At 43.1% G+C, this 16,887-nt stretch overlaps 1 protein-coding gene across 1 annotated transcript in view; it reads left to right on the forward strand.

The window, feature by feature from the left end:
- The window catches only part of CTNNA3 (catenin alpha 3), a 1,107,197-nt gene that overhangs the window by 615,584 nt on the left and 474,726 nt on the right, over positions 1-16,887 (forward strand). The window contains exons 8-9 of the mRNA XM_054983955.1: positions 2,966-3,046; positions 8,841-8,993. Of these exons, the coding sequence (XP_054839930.1) occupies positions 2,966-3,046; positions 8,841-8,993 (234 nt within the window). The remainder of the gene's footprint in view (positions 1-2,965; positions 3,047-8,840; positions 8,994-16,887) is intronic.

The following is a 16,887-nucleotide window of genomic DNA, read 5'->3' on the forward strand; positions in this document are numbered from 1 at the left end:
GATAGTTTAAAGGGCCCTGTCCTGCCACTTGCAAGTGGCAGGGCCCTTTAAACAACCTCAGCCCCCACCCCCCTGCCCCACCCCAGTGCTGCTGGGCTTCTTCTGCCCACTGTGAGTGGTGTGGGGAGATTCTCCATATCTTACTGACACCCGGCAGGGCCGGTGGCCCAGGGCTGCTCCTGCCCCGTGCAAGAAAGGGAGGGAGAATCTCCCTGTCCCGCTCACACCTGGCAGGGCTGGCACCCCGGGGCTGCTCCTGCCCTGTGCTCACAAGGCAGGGAGAATCTCCCTGTCTCACTGGCACCCGGTAGTGCTGGAGCCCTGGGGCTGCTCCTGCCCCGTGCAAACAGGGCAGGGAGAATCTCCAGGCAGAAGAAGCCACATGGTGCCGGCTCTTCCGGTGCTAAGAGGGGCAGGGAGATTCCCCCCATCCCTCTCGCACTAGGAGACAGGCAGCCGGCACTCAACCACTCATAGTGGAAGCCCCCGATGAGCAGCTGAATCAGGGGTTTAAATGCCCCTTTCCATGCCGCTGAGCAGCAGCATGGAAACGGGCATTTAAACTCCTCTTTGATGCCGGGTTTCCAGGGCAACAGCAGGAGTTCAGACAATCCCTGCCCGAGTTGCCATGGGAATTGATTGCAGGTGCCAGACTGTCTGGCTTGATGGACAGCAACAAACAGCAATGAATGAGGCTTCCAACGACCACCTGTTCGTTTGGAATGGGGCCTCATGAACAGCCTGTTCACAAACAGCTGAACAGGCTGTTTGTGGGCTTTTTTGTGTTCGTAATGCTGTTCGTGCTCATGTCTAATAGAGAATAATGCAGAGTCTTTCTACACATTACCTAGGGGCACTCAAGTGCAGGATTGTATGTCTAGTCCTCAATTCATGTGCAGGCTGTTCTTGCTCCATGCTCGTGAATGCCAATTTCACAGGAGCTCCCTTTGTGTGACTGTAGGATCTGTAAGTGATTCTGAAAGGCAAAGTGCCAATTTCCCTCTGGTTTTGGTGTGAGAGCAAGTACTGTAGGCTCCTTTAAACTGCCCATTTGCATTTCTTTAAGGTGTGAGAAAGTGTCAAGATCTGCACTTCAATGAATGGATGTGGGGGAAACTGGGATATTTTTAGCAGTTGAGGAGGAATTGATATCAGACACGTGAATCAAGCAAATTGAAGTGTGACTGTGCAATCGAGTTGGAGGGGGGGACACGTGAAATGAGGTTCACTTGAGCTAGGTAATTAGTAACATTTAGAAAGATTCTCATTCTGGTTAAAGGCTGTTCTTTCAGGGTACATAGGCTAGCTGTTAAAACCCTTTAGCAGTCATTTAAAACTCACCCAGCATTTTCCATGGCTTGCCTCAGTTGCATTAGCATTAACTGCATAGCGCTAAAGTGCATCATAAGATTATTTTTAACTTTGAGCAGGAAGAACTGTTGCTTTATTGATTTCATGATATGAAATTATTATCCCATTTTCTAGAGGAACCTCTAAACCAGTAGGAGAGTGAAAAAGAGGTTGTTCATTCACATGTGTATTATGTTATATGGTTAGTCTATGCACATAGTAATACATCCTTAAAGCCAGAAGCTAATATTGTGCTTGTTAGGTAATATTGTGAGCTGGGATGGCCAGCCTGGCTCAGCCCCAGATGTCCTGGAACATGCATTTGCAGCCGTGACTGATTGGTTGAAACAGAGCTGACTGAAACTGAACCCAACAAAGACGGAGGTCCTATACTTGAGCCATGGGGGACTGGATTTGGGACTCCGGCTCCCGACCCTCAATGGGGCACAGCTTGTGCCTGTTCCAAGGGTTAAGAGCCTGGGGGTGATCCTAGATGCCTCCCTGAAAATGGAAGTACAGGTCACAGCGGTTGTCAGGTCTTCTTTTTTCCACCTGAGGCAGACCAGACAACTTGTCCCTTACCTGTCTACCTGTGACTTAACTACAGTGATCCAGGCAATGGTCATCTCTAGGTTGGATTACTGTAACTCGCTCTACGCGGGCCTACCCTTGTGCCTGACCCGAAGATTACAGCTGGTGCAAAATGCAGTGGCACGCATCATCATGAAAGCACCAAATAGGGCGCATATTACACCAGTATTGCGCGAGCTGCATTGGTTGCCAGTGGAGTATCGGATCAGGTTCAAGGTTTTGGTATTGACCTATAAGGCCCTGTGCGGACTGGGGCCAGCGTACCTGAGGGACCGTCTCTCCCCGTATATTCCCCAGGGGACTCTCCGATCAGGAGAAAAGAAATTGCTATCAGTCCCTGGCTCCAAGGAGGCCCGCCTGGCCTCGACTAGAGCAAGAGCTTTGTCAGTCCTGGCTCCTACCTGGTGGAACACTCTGTCTACCGAGACCAGGGCCCGGCAGGATCTACTATCTTTCCGCTGGGTCTGTAAGACAAAGTTGTTCCGCCAGGCTTATGGCTGAGGCTGGGCCTCCACTGGCTGGAGGATATAACATCTACTCCCCTCCCTATGAGAGCTGCCCACCACTGTTCTGAAGCTGCTGCCATGTTCAATTGCATTGTTGCACTTTCTGTACTCAACGATATTACCGCCACCAAGAAAAGAGTGCTGCTATTTTTAATCTTTATACAATGTTTTTAATGTTTTATGTTTAATATTTAATGGAATGTTTTAAATGTTTTAATGTTGTTATCCGCCCTGAGCCTGCTTGCGGGGAGGGCAGAATATAAATACAATAAAATAAATAAAAAATAAATTGTTTATGAGGTTCAATTGAATGAACCATCCCTGTCCAACACAGTACGCTCATGCCTCGGTTATCTACTAATAGATACAATTTACTAAAGAGGGGCCACAGGAAGAAAATACATTGCTGGTCTGTAAGTTGCAATCATACTCTTTGTTAGTTTTGATAAGCAATTTGAAGCATCATCAAGATTCCTTTGTGCAGTTAAAATATCTCTCTTCTGGATATTTTCCCCCAGGCTGACAAAAAAGAAAAAAGCAATGCGTTGAATATTGCGATAGACAATATGTGCAAGAAAACAAGAGACCTCCGTCGGCAGGTAATCTCTCCTGGGGGCTAAATGTGTAAACTTGGGATTTATGTACTCAGCTATGGAGGGGAAAAAAAGATTTATCTTTTAAATGAACACTGGCATTCAACAAATACAGAAAAGTTAAGGTGAGTGGTTTTAGGTTAGCAGAATCACCAAAAGTCCATAACTATACAAGGAGTTGATCAAAAGTCTATACAAGGAGTTGATCAAAAGATTTGAGTGCAATCCTGTGCAGAGTTACACTCTTCTAAGTTAATTGAAATCAGTGAGTTTAGAAGAATGTAACCCAGTTTAGGACTGCACTGTTAATTGGTCAGAATAATAATAATAATAACATAACATTCGATTTATATACCGCTCTTCAGGACAACTTAATGCCCACTCAGAGCGGTTTAAAAAGTATGTTATTATTATTATTAATACCCCACAACAATCACTCTGTGAGGTGGGTGGGGCTGAGAGAGCTTCAGAGAACTGTGACTCGCCCAAGGTCACCCAGCTGGCTTCAAGTGGAGGAGTGGGGAATCAAACCCAGCTCTCCAGATTAGAGTCCCGTGCTCTTAACCACTACACCAAACTGGCTGCCTAACATAGGAACACAAATTATGAATAGCCAGTCACTTACTTAAGGATGGAATGATGGGTCTCGAATGCCTAGAGTTGCCAACTTGGGGAGGGGGGTGGAGATCTCATGGAATTACTGCTGATCTCCAGGAGCCAGAGACCAGTTCCCCTGGAGCAAATGGCTGCTTTGCAGGGTGAGCTCTATGGCATCATACCCTGCTGAGCACCCTGCCCTCCCCAAACCCTGCCCTCCTCAGGATTTACTCCCCAAATTTTCAGGAATTTCTCAGCCTGTAGCTGGCAACCCTACTAATGCCAGTCCCTTCTTATCCTACATAACAACATATGCTTCGAAGAAGAAATGGCTAACATAATAACACTTTATACAACACTTTATACCAAGTGTTGTTGTTTCTTCTTCTCTGAAACATATATATTTTTAAAAAATACTCTGAATTTCTTCTCTGAAACATATTTTTTAAAAATTCCTATTCCTTGTTTTCCTTAAAAGGGATTCTTGTTTTGCCTTTTAGCTGCCCACAGAAGTATTTTTTCCCTATAAGAGCATGTTTTCAGAACCAAAGACAAGGTTATCTAAAGTGTTTTCTGAGACAAAATTTTGGCTTCATAGAAAATATGAACCAATATGGATAAAGAGGATTTTTTTTTACTTCCTATAAACAGAGTTGCTGAAATATGAGCAATCCATAAAAATATTGAATGACTCCATCTAGATGAAGCAGAACAATTGTACAGGTCCAGAATGTCATAACAGGCCACTCTCTTCTCTTTTGATGCATCCAAAACTTGCTGTCACCTAAGATTTGGATAGAATGAACCCTGTGGATGATCACTGATGATGATATCCTTCATGAACTTTCTTTAGTCCTTTGTTTTGCTAAAATACGTGTATGCACATATATGAGAAAGATGCATGGATAGCATTCCCGACAGGCTCCCAAATATTAAATTTGAAGCAATTCAAAAATTATCAGATAACATTTCAAGGCACATTGATTTTCACACACTATGAGTATAAAATCAGGTCTTATTTAGAAAATCAACAACCATGCTATAAGCCGTTAGAATAAAAGGATAGTAACTGTTAGATCTGGCCACAGGAAGGCCACCATATGGACTACAAACAAAGCCATTCTGGTTCATTACATCCATCCTCATGCCATTATGAAGAGGACTCAAGAAGGGGAAGGTGGAAGTGAGCAGGAGATTTGGGGAAATGAGGCTGGTAGAGATGCAAGTATGAAAGTCTGTGGGCAAGGAGATATTGAGAAATCAGAAGAGAGAAGTAGAATGGGATGTAGACGCATGAAGCTGCCTTATTCTGAACCAGACCACTGGTCCATTAGTGGCAATATAGTCTATTCAGACTGGCAGAAGCTCTCTAGGGTCTCAGCTGAGGTTTTTAACATCACCTCTTACCTGATACATTTTAAAAGTGGAGATTGATCCTAGGATCTGCTTCATGCTCTGCCACTGAGCCATGGCCCCTCCACAGCTGGGGCTCCACTGGGTCATGGCCCTCTTGGACATGAAAGCTTGGATTTTATGAATGAGCCCTGTGCATGTTAGATAGCTTCTGTCATGGAATGTGCTTTCTCTTGTGCCCATTTACACAAAATCAGTGGTTTTCAATGAGCCTTGTACAAATGGAAGCGGTAGTGCAAGAGGAAGTGCAGTCCAAGGCAAAGACTATCTAGCATACCTGGAACTTGGTCAAAGAATTCAAGTCCTAGTGTTTTAAAAGTGAGGGTAACAATTCATACTGGATATAGGAGCTGGAGAGCCAATGTAAGGATCTGAGGATGGGGATTACTTGGTCTCAGAAATTCATATCCTAGTTTTTACATTTGCTTTTTAATCCTGATAGAATAAATACCTCTATATTTTAGTGAAGTTGGTGTGGCTCACATCTGGAAGGAGCTAAGCTTGTACAGAGTAGTATACATGTGCAGACTACTGTGTGAAATAACACTTCAAAGGTCCAAAGGAGTTAATGGTGCAACTATGTTTATTTGCTCTGGAACATTGTCTTCCTCCATAACAGACCTGCAGTGGTGGGTTAATGAAGGAGTATGTTTTTTAATGCACTGTGCAAACATCTTGCCAATATTCATTTTTTTCCTCATCCCTTGACCTCTATACAATCCTTGAACAAAACATAAAATGTTTCTCTCCTGGTGACTGTGTAGTGTGTTATTTTTTCAGAAGGATTTTTAAAGTTAAAATCCCCATGTGTAACACCTGCCTCCTTGCTATCAGTACATGCTGCAAACAATATCCCTTTGATCATTAGAACATTGTGGATAGCAACATATTAATATGTACTTTTTCCAAGAGGCTTGCTCACTTGTTATACAGCATTGATGCTTGCAGGGTTCTAAATATGTTCAGATTTCTTTTGCATCATCTGTTTCTTCCTTTAACACAGGTGCTTCCATTTTTTGTATGGTCAATTTTTATCCCCATAGTTTCAGAAGCTGATATTATTCTAAAACTATGGTGGTAGACACATATACCACTCACAATGTCTCTTCCACTTCCCTTTATTAAATTCATATTTGGTTCACTATAGTTGGGCCTGGTAGTGAACTGCACATAGATGACAACTTTTACAATTCTATTAACCTCAACCAGGCCCATGACAGGTCTGTTGTTTGCATCAGTGGAAATCTCTCTCCAAAAGAGTTGTAAACCTGTTATATCCATCAGGGCAGATCAATTTGACCAGTTTCACACCCATATACACATTTGAAGTCACAATCATCATAGCCCTTCTAACTTGTATTACAACAATGAAAAATATCTTTTGTGACTGTAATTCTTCCCCACCCACCTGGCTACTAGAAAGCATCTGACTAGAGATGGGCACAAACTGGGAAATTCCGAACTGTGCAGTTTTTGGTTCATCTTGTACCACAAACCACGAACTTTCACGCACTTGCCCTGGTTCGCGAACTGGTTCATTCGGTTCATGAAAACATCACTTCCTGGTAAGCAGAAGGTCTGCAGAGACACCCCCCCCACACACAGTTGCATAGGAAACTGATTGATCAGAGCAAGGCAGTCTGCAGTGACAAACTGAAATATGAACTAAATTTTGTGAGAAATGAGCTCCCACAAACCGCCAATTCGCGAACCACAAATTAGCCCAGTTCGTGATGAACTTTGATTCATATTTTGGTTCATACCTGCCTCTACTGCTGATGGAGACTAGATATTGCATTCTCAAGAATCCAGGAACTCCAAAAATATCTTGAGGGAGCAAAGCAGTTAGTATCTTTTCTCTTTGAAATATTTTTAAAAGTTCTTGGTTGTATTATAGTCAGCCTCTATGTTTTGACATATTAGAAGCAACCAGGCTGTAATTCAAGTGATCACTTTAGTTAAATCATCCACTGCAAAATATGTTCTTGTTATTTTTATCAATGAATGTTAAAAGATTACCTTTCCACAAAGACTTCTCCAAATGGTGAGCCTTGTTGTAACAGTAACAGCTTGCTATAATATACATCAGTTCCTACCATGTAGTTTATCAGTAGGATGATGTAGAGATAGCTCAGGCCATGGGGTGTAATCTGTATGATGATCTATTATATAAATGGACTTACTTTGCAGAGTGTCAGTTAGCCCTTTTGTGGCAATTATATTTTCAGAAGCAATCTTTGGTAATGTTTTGATTTGTGTACTTCCTCAGAGCCTATGATTACAATGCACTCATTTTCTCAGTGCACTCATTTTCTCAGATAGATACAGAACCCAAGTCCATTGAGTAATTGTCCAACTACCTCTTATTGGCTTAGATGAAATCTTATTGCAGGTAATTAATTTATGGCACAGTGCTACCTTTATTGAATAATTTAAACAAGAAATTCAAGATTAATTAATGCAGATGGAGAAAACTTGATACCAGATTTCTTGCAATCCTTGGTGTATTCATCTGTTACCAATTGGCATAATTGGTGATCTTACTAGTTTAATTATCCAGAAGTCTATGGTTTAGGCAATCAAATGCCTTCTTGAGTTTTCCAATAAGATAGAAAATATTTGAGTAGTTGGGCAGCAACAGCAGTAACAACAACCAGTGCTTCTAAATGTCAGGTACTTCAAATACATTATCTTGATAATTTTTTTGACTTCCTGGCAAGGTAGTCAATTTATTTTTATCCTGTGGCAGATATGAAATTAGACTAAGAGGCAGCATTCTGTTTTTGGCCAGCTAGTGAGTTCATGACAAGGCAAGATGTCAGCCATGGATTTTCCAGCTCATAGCTAAGCCTCTGCCACCTCTCCAGAAATACATGATGTAGATTACGCATGAGAGCAAATATTATAATAAATATATTCTTTATGAAAAGCAACATCCATCAATATATCTGGAAGGCCCTTCTTGTCCTTTAAAAGTTTCTTTCAAACCTCCTTGTGAGGGTTGGAAAAGTTAAGTGCAGAAGCAGAAGTGATTCAGTTGTCATCATTTAGACTGTGTGGCATATACACCATTGCATGAAATCAACTGTGATGGGAAGCATTAATTAACAGTAAGGAAATGGAACAGAGAGACGCTTGTCCTCATTTTTAATCCTGTGTTTAACTCACATGAAATTTAATAATACAAAAACTCATTCTTCTTAAACACCTGAAATGGAGCTATATTAATGGGTTTTGCAATATCATATGATGGCTGAGATAACTCTCATCTTGCCCCCATTGCATATTCCTTTAAAAGCACTTTATTTATGTCCCAGCACAATATGTAAGCTCATCCAGAAATGCCCCTCCTTTGACTATTACAGCTTGTTCTATATGTGCCTGATAGGAGCCCATAGGCAAGCAGTATCAATGACTTTCTGAGCATACATGTAACTCTTACCCCTTAAAGACAAGTGAAAGTGAGTGATTTCTTCTCCAAGTGCCATATTTATTAGTCAGTTTTCACTAGCAAAGAATAAAAGTATGAAATGGTTTTATGAAGTGGGGTTATATTTGAGTTTTGACATTAGGTCTCAAGGGTGATTTACATTATATATTTGACATGTGCCATACCTGGGCACATGCTGTGACGGAAAAACATAATGTGTGATCTAGGAAATGAGAGGACATGATGAACCCAAAACAATTTAATCTAAGTGGATTTCTGATCTCAAATGTTGCATTTGTCAACGTTTTCCAATATTTAGGTGCAACATATTAATATATAGGTTGTGCTCTCTTTTTCCAGCTTCGCAAGGCTATCATTGATCATATCTCAGACTCATTCTTGGATACAACCGTCCCACTTCTAGTGCTCACTGAAGCAGCTAAAAATGGAAGAGAAAAGGAAATAAAGGAATATGCTGCTATATTTAAAGAACACACGTGCAGGCTTATTGAGGTGGGTTTGACAGTAATGAAGCGAAACTGAGCAGAGAATGAGAAGTGACTTTCTCGTTTAGACTCTCTTTTTATTTGTATTTTTGTTCTGTATTTGTGTACACAAGAGTAAGGACTCCATTAATAATAATGGGTTGGATCCACTGTGAGTAGAAGGTACTGTGATTTCTATGAATTTTCCTCTTGCTGTAGGTCTGTCCCATGCTGCATTACAGTGTGGTGTAGTGGTTAGTGTGCTGGACTAGACTAGAGGAGACCTGGGTTCAAACATCCCACCGACTATATAAATACTGGACCACTTTGGGACAATCACTTTCTTTCAGTCTAACCTGCTTCACAGGTTTGTTGTGAGTATGAGTATGAAATGGGAAAGGGAGAACCCCATACACTACCCTGAGGAAGAGCGGGGGGGATCCCATGCTTTTTCTAAGGGTCCCCCAGGCTACAAGAGCAGCATTTTGGGTGGCACAGGGGCAGCAGAAGTCAAGGAGAGGCAGAGAGGCATGAAAGATCTATTCCAGGAGTAAAGCTGGACTCACAGTTCTTTGGATCCAACCCTTTATTCCCAGAAACACATATTTTGTTTCTTGATTCTTTGATTCATCTAAATATATTTGAAAGGCTTGTACTAATTCTGTAGATACCAAAGTGTTTCTATGGCAGTTTTTATTAAGATTAGTGGGAATCATGTTATGAGGCTCTTGAATAGTTCTAAATTCCTTGACATTGCTAATTATGTATCTGTGGTTTCATGTTAGAATTAATTCAGGCAAACATATTTTTTGTTGTTGGCTGCTCTTGCATGCCACAATACTTGTGAAGGTGGGTCATGACATAAGCTTATTGCATAATAATCTGAATGTGGATGGTCCTGTCAGGACCAAAACCTTCAGTGGGTCGCAAATAGATCATCTGAGGGCCAAGCTACAAGTGACGAATGACACTTGAATGGCAAGTGTATTTCTCCCTGTTCACTTGCCTTCCACTCAATCCACTTGCCGTTCAAGTGTCATTCGTCACTTGTAGCTTGGCCCTGAGGGATGTCAGGCAAGAATTCAGCCTGTGTGCCACTACTCAGTTAAGAATATAAGAAGAGCCCTGCTGAATCAGACCATTGGTTCATCTCGTCCAGCATCTTATCTCACACAGTGGCCAACCAATTACTCTGGAAAGCCAACAGCAGGGCACAGAGAACGAGGCCAGATGCTGCCTCCTGGCACTGATACTCAGTGGTTTACTGCCTCCAGATGTGGAGGTCCCCTTTAGTCACCGTGGCTAGTAGCTGCTGATAGATCTATCCTCTATGAATATGTCTAATTCCCCGTTAAAGCCATCGGTGCCCGTGACCATCTCTACATACTCCAGCCGTGAATTCAATGTTTAATCATTTCTTGAAGCAAAGAAGTTTTTCTTGTTCTCTGTCCTGAATCCCATTTCTGTCCCTGGTGTTAAGCGGAGTTTGTGGAGGATGGTGCCTTTCACTAACAACATCAAAACTTCACAGAAATGTATCTGGATGCTTTTTGTTATCATTAATCACACATAAGAGACTTTCTCAAATCACCACCATATGAATATCTGGTTGGATGAAGAGTGAACACAAAAGCTTGCACAGTTCTGTGTGTCGTTGGGTTGGTCCTAATAAAGGGTATTAGATGGATTATGTTCTTGGCTTTTTGGACTGACACAACTGTAAACAGCATGACTGCCATATGAAACCCGGAAATGTGGGGAAATAAGCTAGTTGAACAAAAATGAATGTGGTTCATGTAGTGTGTGCATGTACAGAAATGAAAAGAATGCTTCTCTTTACTGGTATGCCAGAGTGTGTTGAGTGCTATGTCATGAATGATCTTCCCTGTGAAGGTTTTCCAAAGCAACAGAGGACTCTGCTCTATGTTCACTGTAAATTTCCTGCATCTTAACAGGAGCTGAGTCTGACTACAGGGCACAGACATGTTTACACTCATTTATACAACTGGCTATAGAGATCTTCTTACTGTCTCATGTACAGGTTGGTCATTCAGCACAGGGATTGTTTCAGTATTTCTGCTTCTTGCTTTGGAGGAATTACATTTTCCTGTCTCTCATGCTTCATGCCAAACTTAACAGATGTTTCTGCCACAGAACAAAACCTAGAACAGACTAACTGAATCAACCGTTTACTGCTGTGGACAGTCTGCCTACCAAGTGGTGTGAAGCATCCTTCGTTAAATACCACCATGTTTTTCTGAAATTTCTTTCGAAAAGAGGTGACAGAATTTGAAAATGGGCAGGCAAAATTTGAGAGAATTTCCCTCTGTGACTACCAGGGAGTGATACTCAGCTAAACAGTTTGTTTTACAAACAAAACAATTGGCTTTGGTTCAGCTGCAGTTGATGAAAAAATTGTAAGCAGATGGCTAAAGATGGCTGCTTGCTAAACAGTGTGTCTGTGCACTTTGTCACGTGTTCTCTTGATAGGGAATCAGGCTAAATTAATCACTCCCCCCACAAGTGTCTTGTTTACACTGAACAATGATACAAAGGAGCACAAGCCACTGAAGTCTGCATTTTTTCTCTGACACCTCTACTGAACAGATGTGTCAAGCTCAAGGTACTTCCTCAAAGAACCCAGAACAGGTTCTGATTGTTGGAAGCTGTGGCACAGTTGGCCCCTGGAAATAGTTCTTTTAAAAGTTGTATGTGGTTGAGTATTCCATTACTGATACTCTAAAATCCCCACACCTATGGTCCTGCTTTCCAAAATGTCACAGATGAAAGCAGGAATAGCTTTATGCATGTAACATTCCTGTTTGCTTTTACACTGAGGATCATGGCCTGTGAGCTGTTCACTGTTATATATTGTAGAAGCCCCCCCCCCACTACTAATTTAGGGAGAAATCCTAATCAGGTCTAATGAGAGGTAATTTCTATGTTATTCCTATGTAATTCCTATGTTTCACGGACCATGGACCATGAACTTTTCACAGTCTAGCGCCAGTTCGCAAACCGACCAGTTCATCGGACTGAGCCGGCACCAGGAGTGCTTTAATTTCCCCTTGCTCAACTGGAGCAAGGGGGGATTTAAATGTTAAAGCGCTCCCGGCGCCGCTTGCCAGTGGTGCTGGGAGCGCTCTAACCCCCCTTGATTCAGCTGACTGGTGGGCTGCCAGTCAACTAGAGCAAGGGAGGATTTAAATGTTAAAGTGCTCCTGGTGCAGCTTGCCAGTGGGGTGGGAAGGCTTTAACAGACCACGGACCAACGGACCAGTGAAACATCAGTGGGGTCCGTGGAAAATGGGCATCCCACACCGAACTGGCCTGGTCTGTATTAAATTTTGGGCCATTTTCTGGTCTGTGCCCACCTCTAATTGCAGCCTTTTCAATTGCTCATCGTGCATTAACTTCTGCAATAAAGTGGTTTGATAAATTAACTGTAAATAGTTAACTTAAACCCCCCTCTTATTATCTACTTTCACAATAAATCTGGTTGCAATTAAAGAAAATAATATTTATGACCTCAATATATTCAGCAATGCTTATTTACTTACTTTCTTCATTTATGCCCCAACTTTTTCCCCAAGGGGGACCCAAAGCATCATTTCCCCCTCCTTCATTTTATCCTCACAATAACTAGGTTAGGTTGACAATATGTGACTGGCCCAAGGCCACCCATTGAGCTTCCACAGCAGAGTGGGGATTCAAACCTGGGCCTCCAAGTCCCGAGTCTGACACAGTAACTGCAACATGCTGCCTCTGTCTAGACAGGCAGTTACAAGTGGGTGGGAGTGGGTGAGAAGGAATGTAGATCAGGCATTGGTATTTCGGGTCTATTTGCATGTATTTGCATGTATGCTTACCATAACCTAGATTACAGCTATAGAATTTGTAGAAATTCTGAAGCCACAGGAAAGAAAATGTTTCCGTTTTTCCTCCACCTTGTTTTTTCCAGAAAAATGTTGAAGAAAAGGAGGGGGACAGAAATTTGGGGGGAAACTGAAATTATGCGATACTTACTTTCCTATCAAGCTTAAGCTTACTTTGCCATAATATGTATAAAACACATCATTTATAAAATGATACAAAATGCATCATGTATAGTTGTCCTGATTGTCATATTTATAGTACATAATAGTATAAATACCTTTGTTTTCTGCAAGCAAAACTACATATATTTGAAGTCCTTGAGAGACAGCTGTAAACTGCTTCACCCTGTACTATCTTAGCCATGTATCTTAATTTTTGCCAACAGAGAAGTAGGAAAAAATAGAATTTGAAATTAGGGAACAGATTTTGTTCTCAGGATTTTTTTCAGTGCTCCCCCAAATGTCTCAGTTTTTCCATCAGAAAAAAAATCCTCTTATGCTATATTTGAGTGAACAAAACCTCATCTTACCTTTTATGGAAGCTAATCAGGATTGGCTCTGTTTAATACTTGGATGGGAGACCATCAAGGAAGGCTAGGGTTGCTATGCAGAGGTAGGCAATGGCAAACTACCTGTAAATGTCTCTTGCCTTGAAAGCCCTCTCGAGCCGCCATAATTCAGCTGTGACTTAACGGCACTTTCCACACACACACAACATTTTATCTTAAAAAGATTTCATAGGAGTTTTTTCAGTGCTTCCCCAAATTTCCACCGGATAAAATGAAACACATTTTTTCATGTTTTATATTTTGAGTACATTCATGCTATACATTTTGAGTGAATAAAACTTTGTCTTAAAGCTTCCACAAATTTCCCAATCTTTCTTTCAAAAACTGGAGGGAAAGTCCTTTAAAAAACCCCAGGACTTCACATCTTCGGTTAAGTTAAATTTGATCTCCTCCAGAGATTTCACTCCCACAAACCCACACATAAAGCTGTCATCTGCTGAGTCAGATAGTCTATCAAGGCCTGTCTTCTCTAGTTCAGGAGAAGGCAACCTTTCTGGCCCAAGTACCAGAATAATGCTGTGTCTGTCTGTGAAGATGTTGGTGTGCTGGCAGACAAATTTAGAGCGGGGCAGACAAGGGTTCTACTTGACCAGGCATACTTGGAGCATGCCAAACTCCAGCTGTGTGGCCAGCATCTCAAGGATTTGCCTTGGACTTGGCTGGCAGCTGTGCTTGTCTGGGAGATAATGATGGAAATAAGCCATGCCTGTTGCCAGTAGTGCTGCCATAGTCTGTGGCTTGAATCAGGTTCTGGGTACTAGAGATGGGCATGAACTGAAATACAAACCAAAATTAAGCATGAACCAGGCTGGTTCGTGGTTCACGAATAGAGATGGGCACGATCCAAAAAAGAATACTGATTAAGCCATTCGTGGATCCTGGCCACTGCCGAACCCAGGTCACCGATTCTAACTGATCAAATCCCATTTCTGATACGGAATCGGGAAGGCCAAAGCGGGAGGGCGCCCCACTGTTTCCAGCGAGATAGGAATGGTGGTTGGTGGCAGCGGCCGCCAGGCCCGGCGGGCAGGGGGAGGTGGCGATGAGCTGCCTCCCTTCAGGGAGGGAGGGGACATTCACACACACACACACACACACACACTTAGAGTAGAGGGGGGGAGTTTTTAACCCAGCAACAAGCCACCTCCCCTCAGGGAGGGGACATTCCCAGGGCCGGATCTACAGTTGCCAGTGCCCAGGGCAACCGTACTCAGGCTCCTGCATGCGTGCGCTCCTGGATCGCCCCCTCCTGCCCACGCAGCAAGCCGGCTGTGCTGGTGCGCTGCGGAGCTGGCAGCAGCGTGAGTGGCTCGGCGGCTGCCTGCGCCGTTCACCTGCCCCACAAGACAGGGGGTGACCGGCTTGCCTGCACGCCCCTTGTGCTGGAGAAAGGTGAATGGCGCAGGCGGCCTCCCAGCCTCCTGCGCTGCCTTTTGCCTTTCCTAGGACAAGGGGCGGCTGGCTTGCCTGCGCGCCCCTTGTCCTGGGGAAAGTCGAACGGCGTGGGTGGTCTCCCAGCCTCCCACGCTGCCTTTTGCCTTTCCCCAGGACAAGGGGCAGCTGGCTTGCCTGTGCACCCCTTGTCCTGGGGAAAGGCGAATGGCGCAGGCTGCCTCCCAGCCTCTCGCGCTGCCTTTTGCCTTTCTCCAGGACAAGGGGCAGCCGGCTTGCCCACGCGCCCCTTGTCCTGGGGAAAGACGAATGGCGTGGGCAGCCTCCCAGCCTCCCACGCTGCCTTTTGCCTTTGTGCCCATGGCTTCAGAACACCCCCTTCCCCCTCCCTCCCCTGGGTTGCTGCTCCGTGGTTGGAAGGAAGCCTGCTAATCAAGGAAAGCTGGGCTTCCATGCGTGTTTCGAGGGCAGCAGAAGGAGGGCAAACACAGCTCATTCCCCTGGCTCAGTTGCCCCGGGAATAAATTACTGGCGCAAGAGTGTCTGCAATTCCGAACAGAAACCGATACATCCGAACAAGTCCCGAATAAGCAAACTCCCGACTGCTGGATCGGTTGCCATGGACGGTACCGATTAGCTGAGTCACGATGGCACAAACGCCAAAATCAGGGTTTTTTTGAAATCGTAATTCAGATCGTGCCCATGTCTATTCACGAACCAGCGCTTCATCAGATCCCATTTCAGATGAACCACCATGAACTTTAGGCTGGTTCATTTGGTTCATTTTTTGGTTCGTCACTGCAGACAGCCTGGTGCCAATCGATCAGTTTCCTGGGCAACAGGGGATGGACTTCCCGCAGATCTTCTGCTGACCTGGAAGTGAACTTCTGCTGGCCCAGGAGTGACCTTCTGGTGACCTGGAAGTGATGATTATCTGACCTGGATATGATGTTTTTACAAACCAAACAAACCAGTTCATGAACCAGGGGCAGGTTCGTGAAAGTTTGTGGTTCGTGAAATTTGATGAACCACAAACCACATGGTTCGTTTTTTTCTGGTTCGTTTCCATCTCTACAAGTATAATGGTACAGCACTGGCAGCACACATGGCAGAGGTTTCCTAGCCCTATTCTAGTCTGACTGGTAGTGGCTCTCCAGGGTCACAAGCAGAGATCTCCACGCCTTTTAACAGGAGATGCCAAGGACTGAGACTACGACCTTCTACATGCAAAGCAGATCTTCTGCCACTGAACCAAAGTCCAATGCACAGGAACAAGAGGAGCATGTTTCCTTCTCCGTGCTTATTGAAGGAAAGTTAGAATATAAATGAAGTAGATAGCTAGAGAAGAAGGCTGAATCCTGGAAAACATCAACTCTAACAAAGCAAACTAACAAACAAGGGACCCTCAAAATCTCTTCAAAATACAAAAAAGGGATGAAAATTACCGTCTAATAGAGATTGTCTGGTAAATAGAGACCCTAAGAGTGTGTGAATTGTCATAAGCAAAAGTTGGCATATGACTTTCCAAGCTTTATCATTGTTGAGGTTTTGTGCACATGTCTGTTGTTATGATCTCTAGTGAGTCCCTGTCACTGGTGCCTTGTGTTCAGGATTGGGACAAAAAACAGCCTCACTTTGCCTTCCCTAGATTTTTTCAAGTTTAAACAATGTTGGATAACTTGCTACAAAATCTGTTTTCTGGAAACTGTGCCTTTAACCATTGTGCTTTTATAAATAGTCTTTCTAATTTTGGTTGGAAGAACAAACTGACATCTTTATATTTAAAACAAACAAACAAAAAGAAGTAGAAAAATGCAGACATGCAAAAAATAAAGTTAGAAGCAGTGTTTGCCAAGCAGTTCACTTTTTATATACAGCTTATTAGTAAAGAAAATTTAAACTTGCACATGAAAGCGTTTGTTCTCAAAGACAGAAGTGGGGGGAGGACAGATTTTTCAAAGAAATTAGGAATAAAGACTGTTTATGTTTTGAGGTTTACAGAGGTTGACAGATTTTGTAATACTGCTGTACTTGGTAGATTTCGCAGACAAGTGCATTTTTCAACTTTAGGGTGTACAATTTAAAA

Source organism: Eublepharis macularius, chromosome 6 (assembly GCF_028583425.1).
Source record: "Eublepharis macularius isolate TG4126 chromosome 6, MPM_Emac_v1.0, whole genome shotgun sequence".
NCBI lineage: Eukaryota > Metazoa > Chordata > Lepidosauria > Squamata > Eublepharidae > Eublepharis > Eublepharis macularius.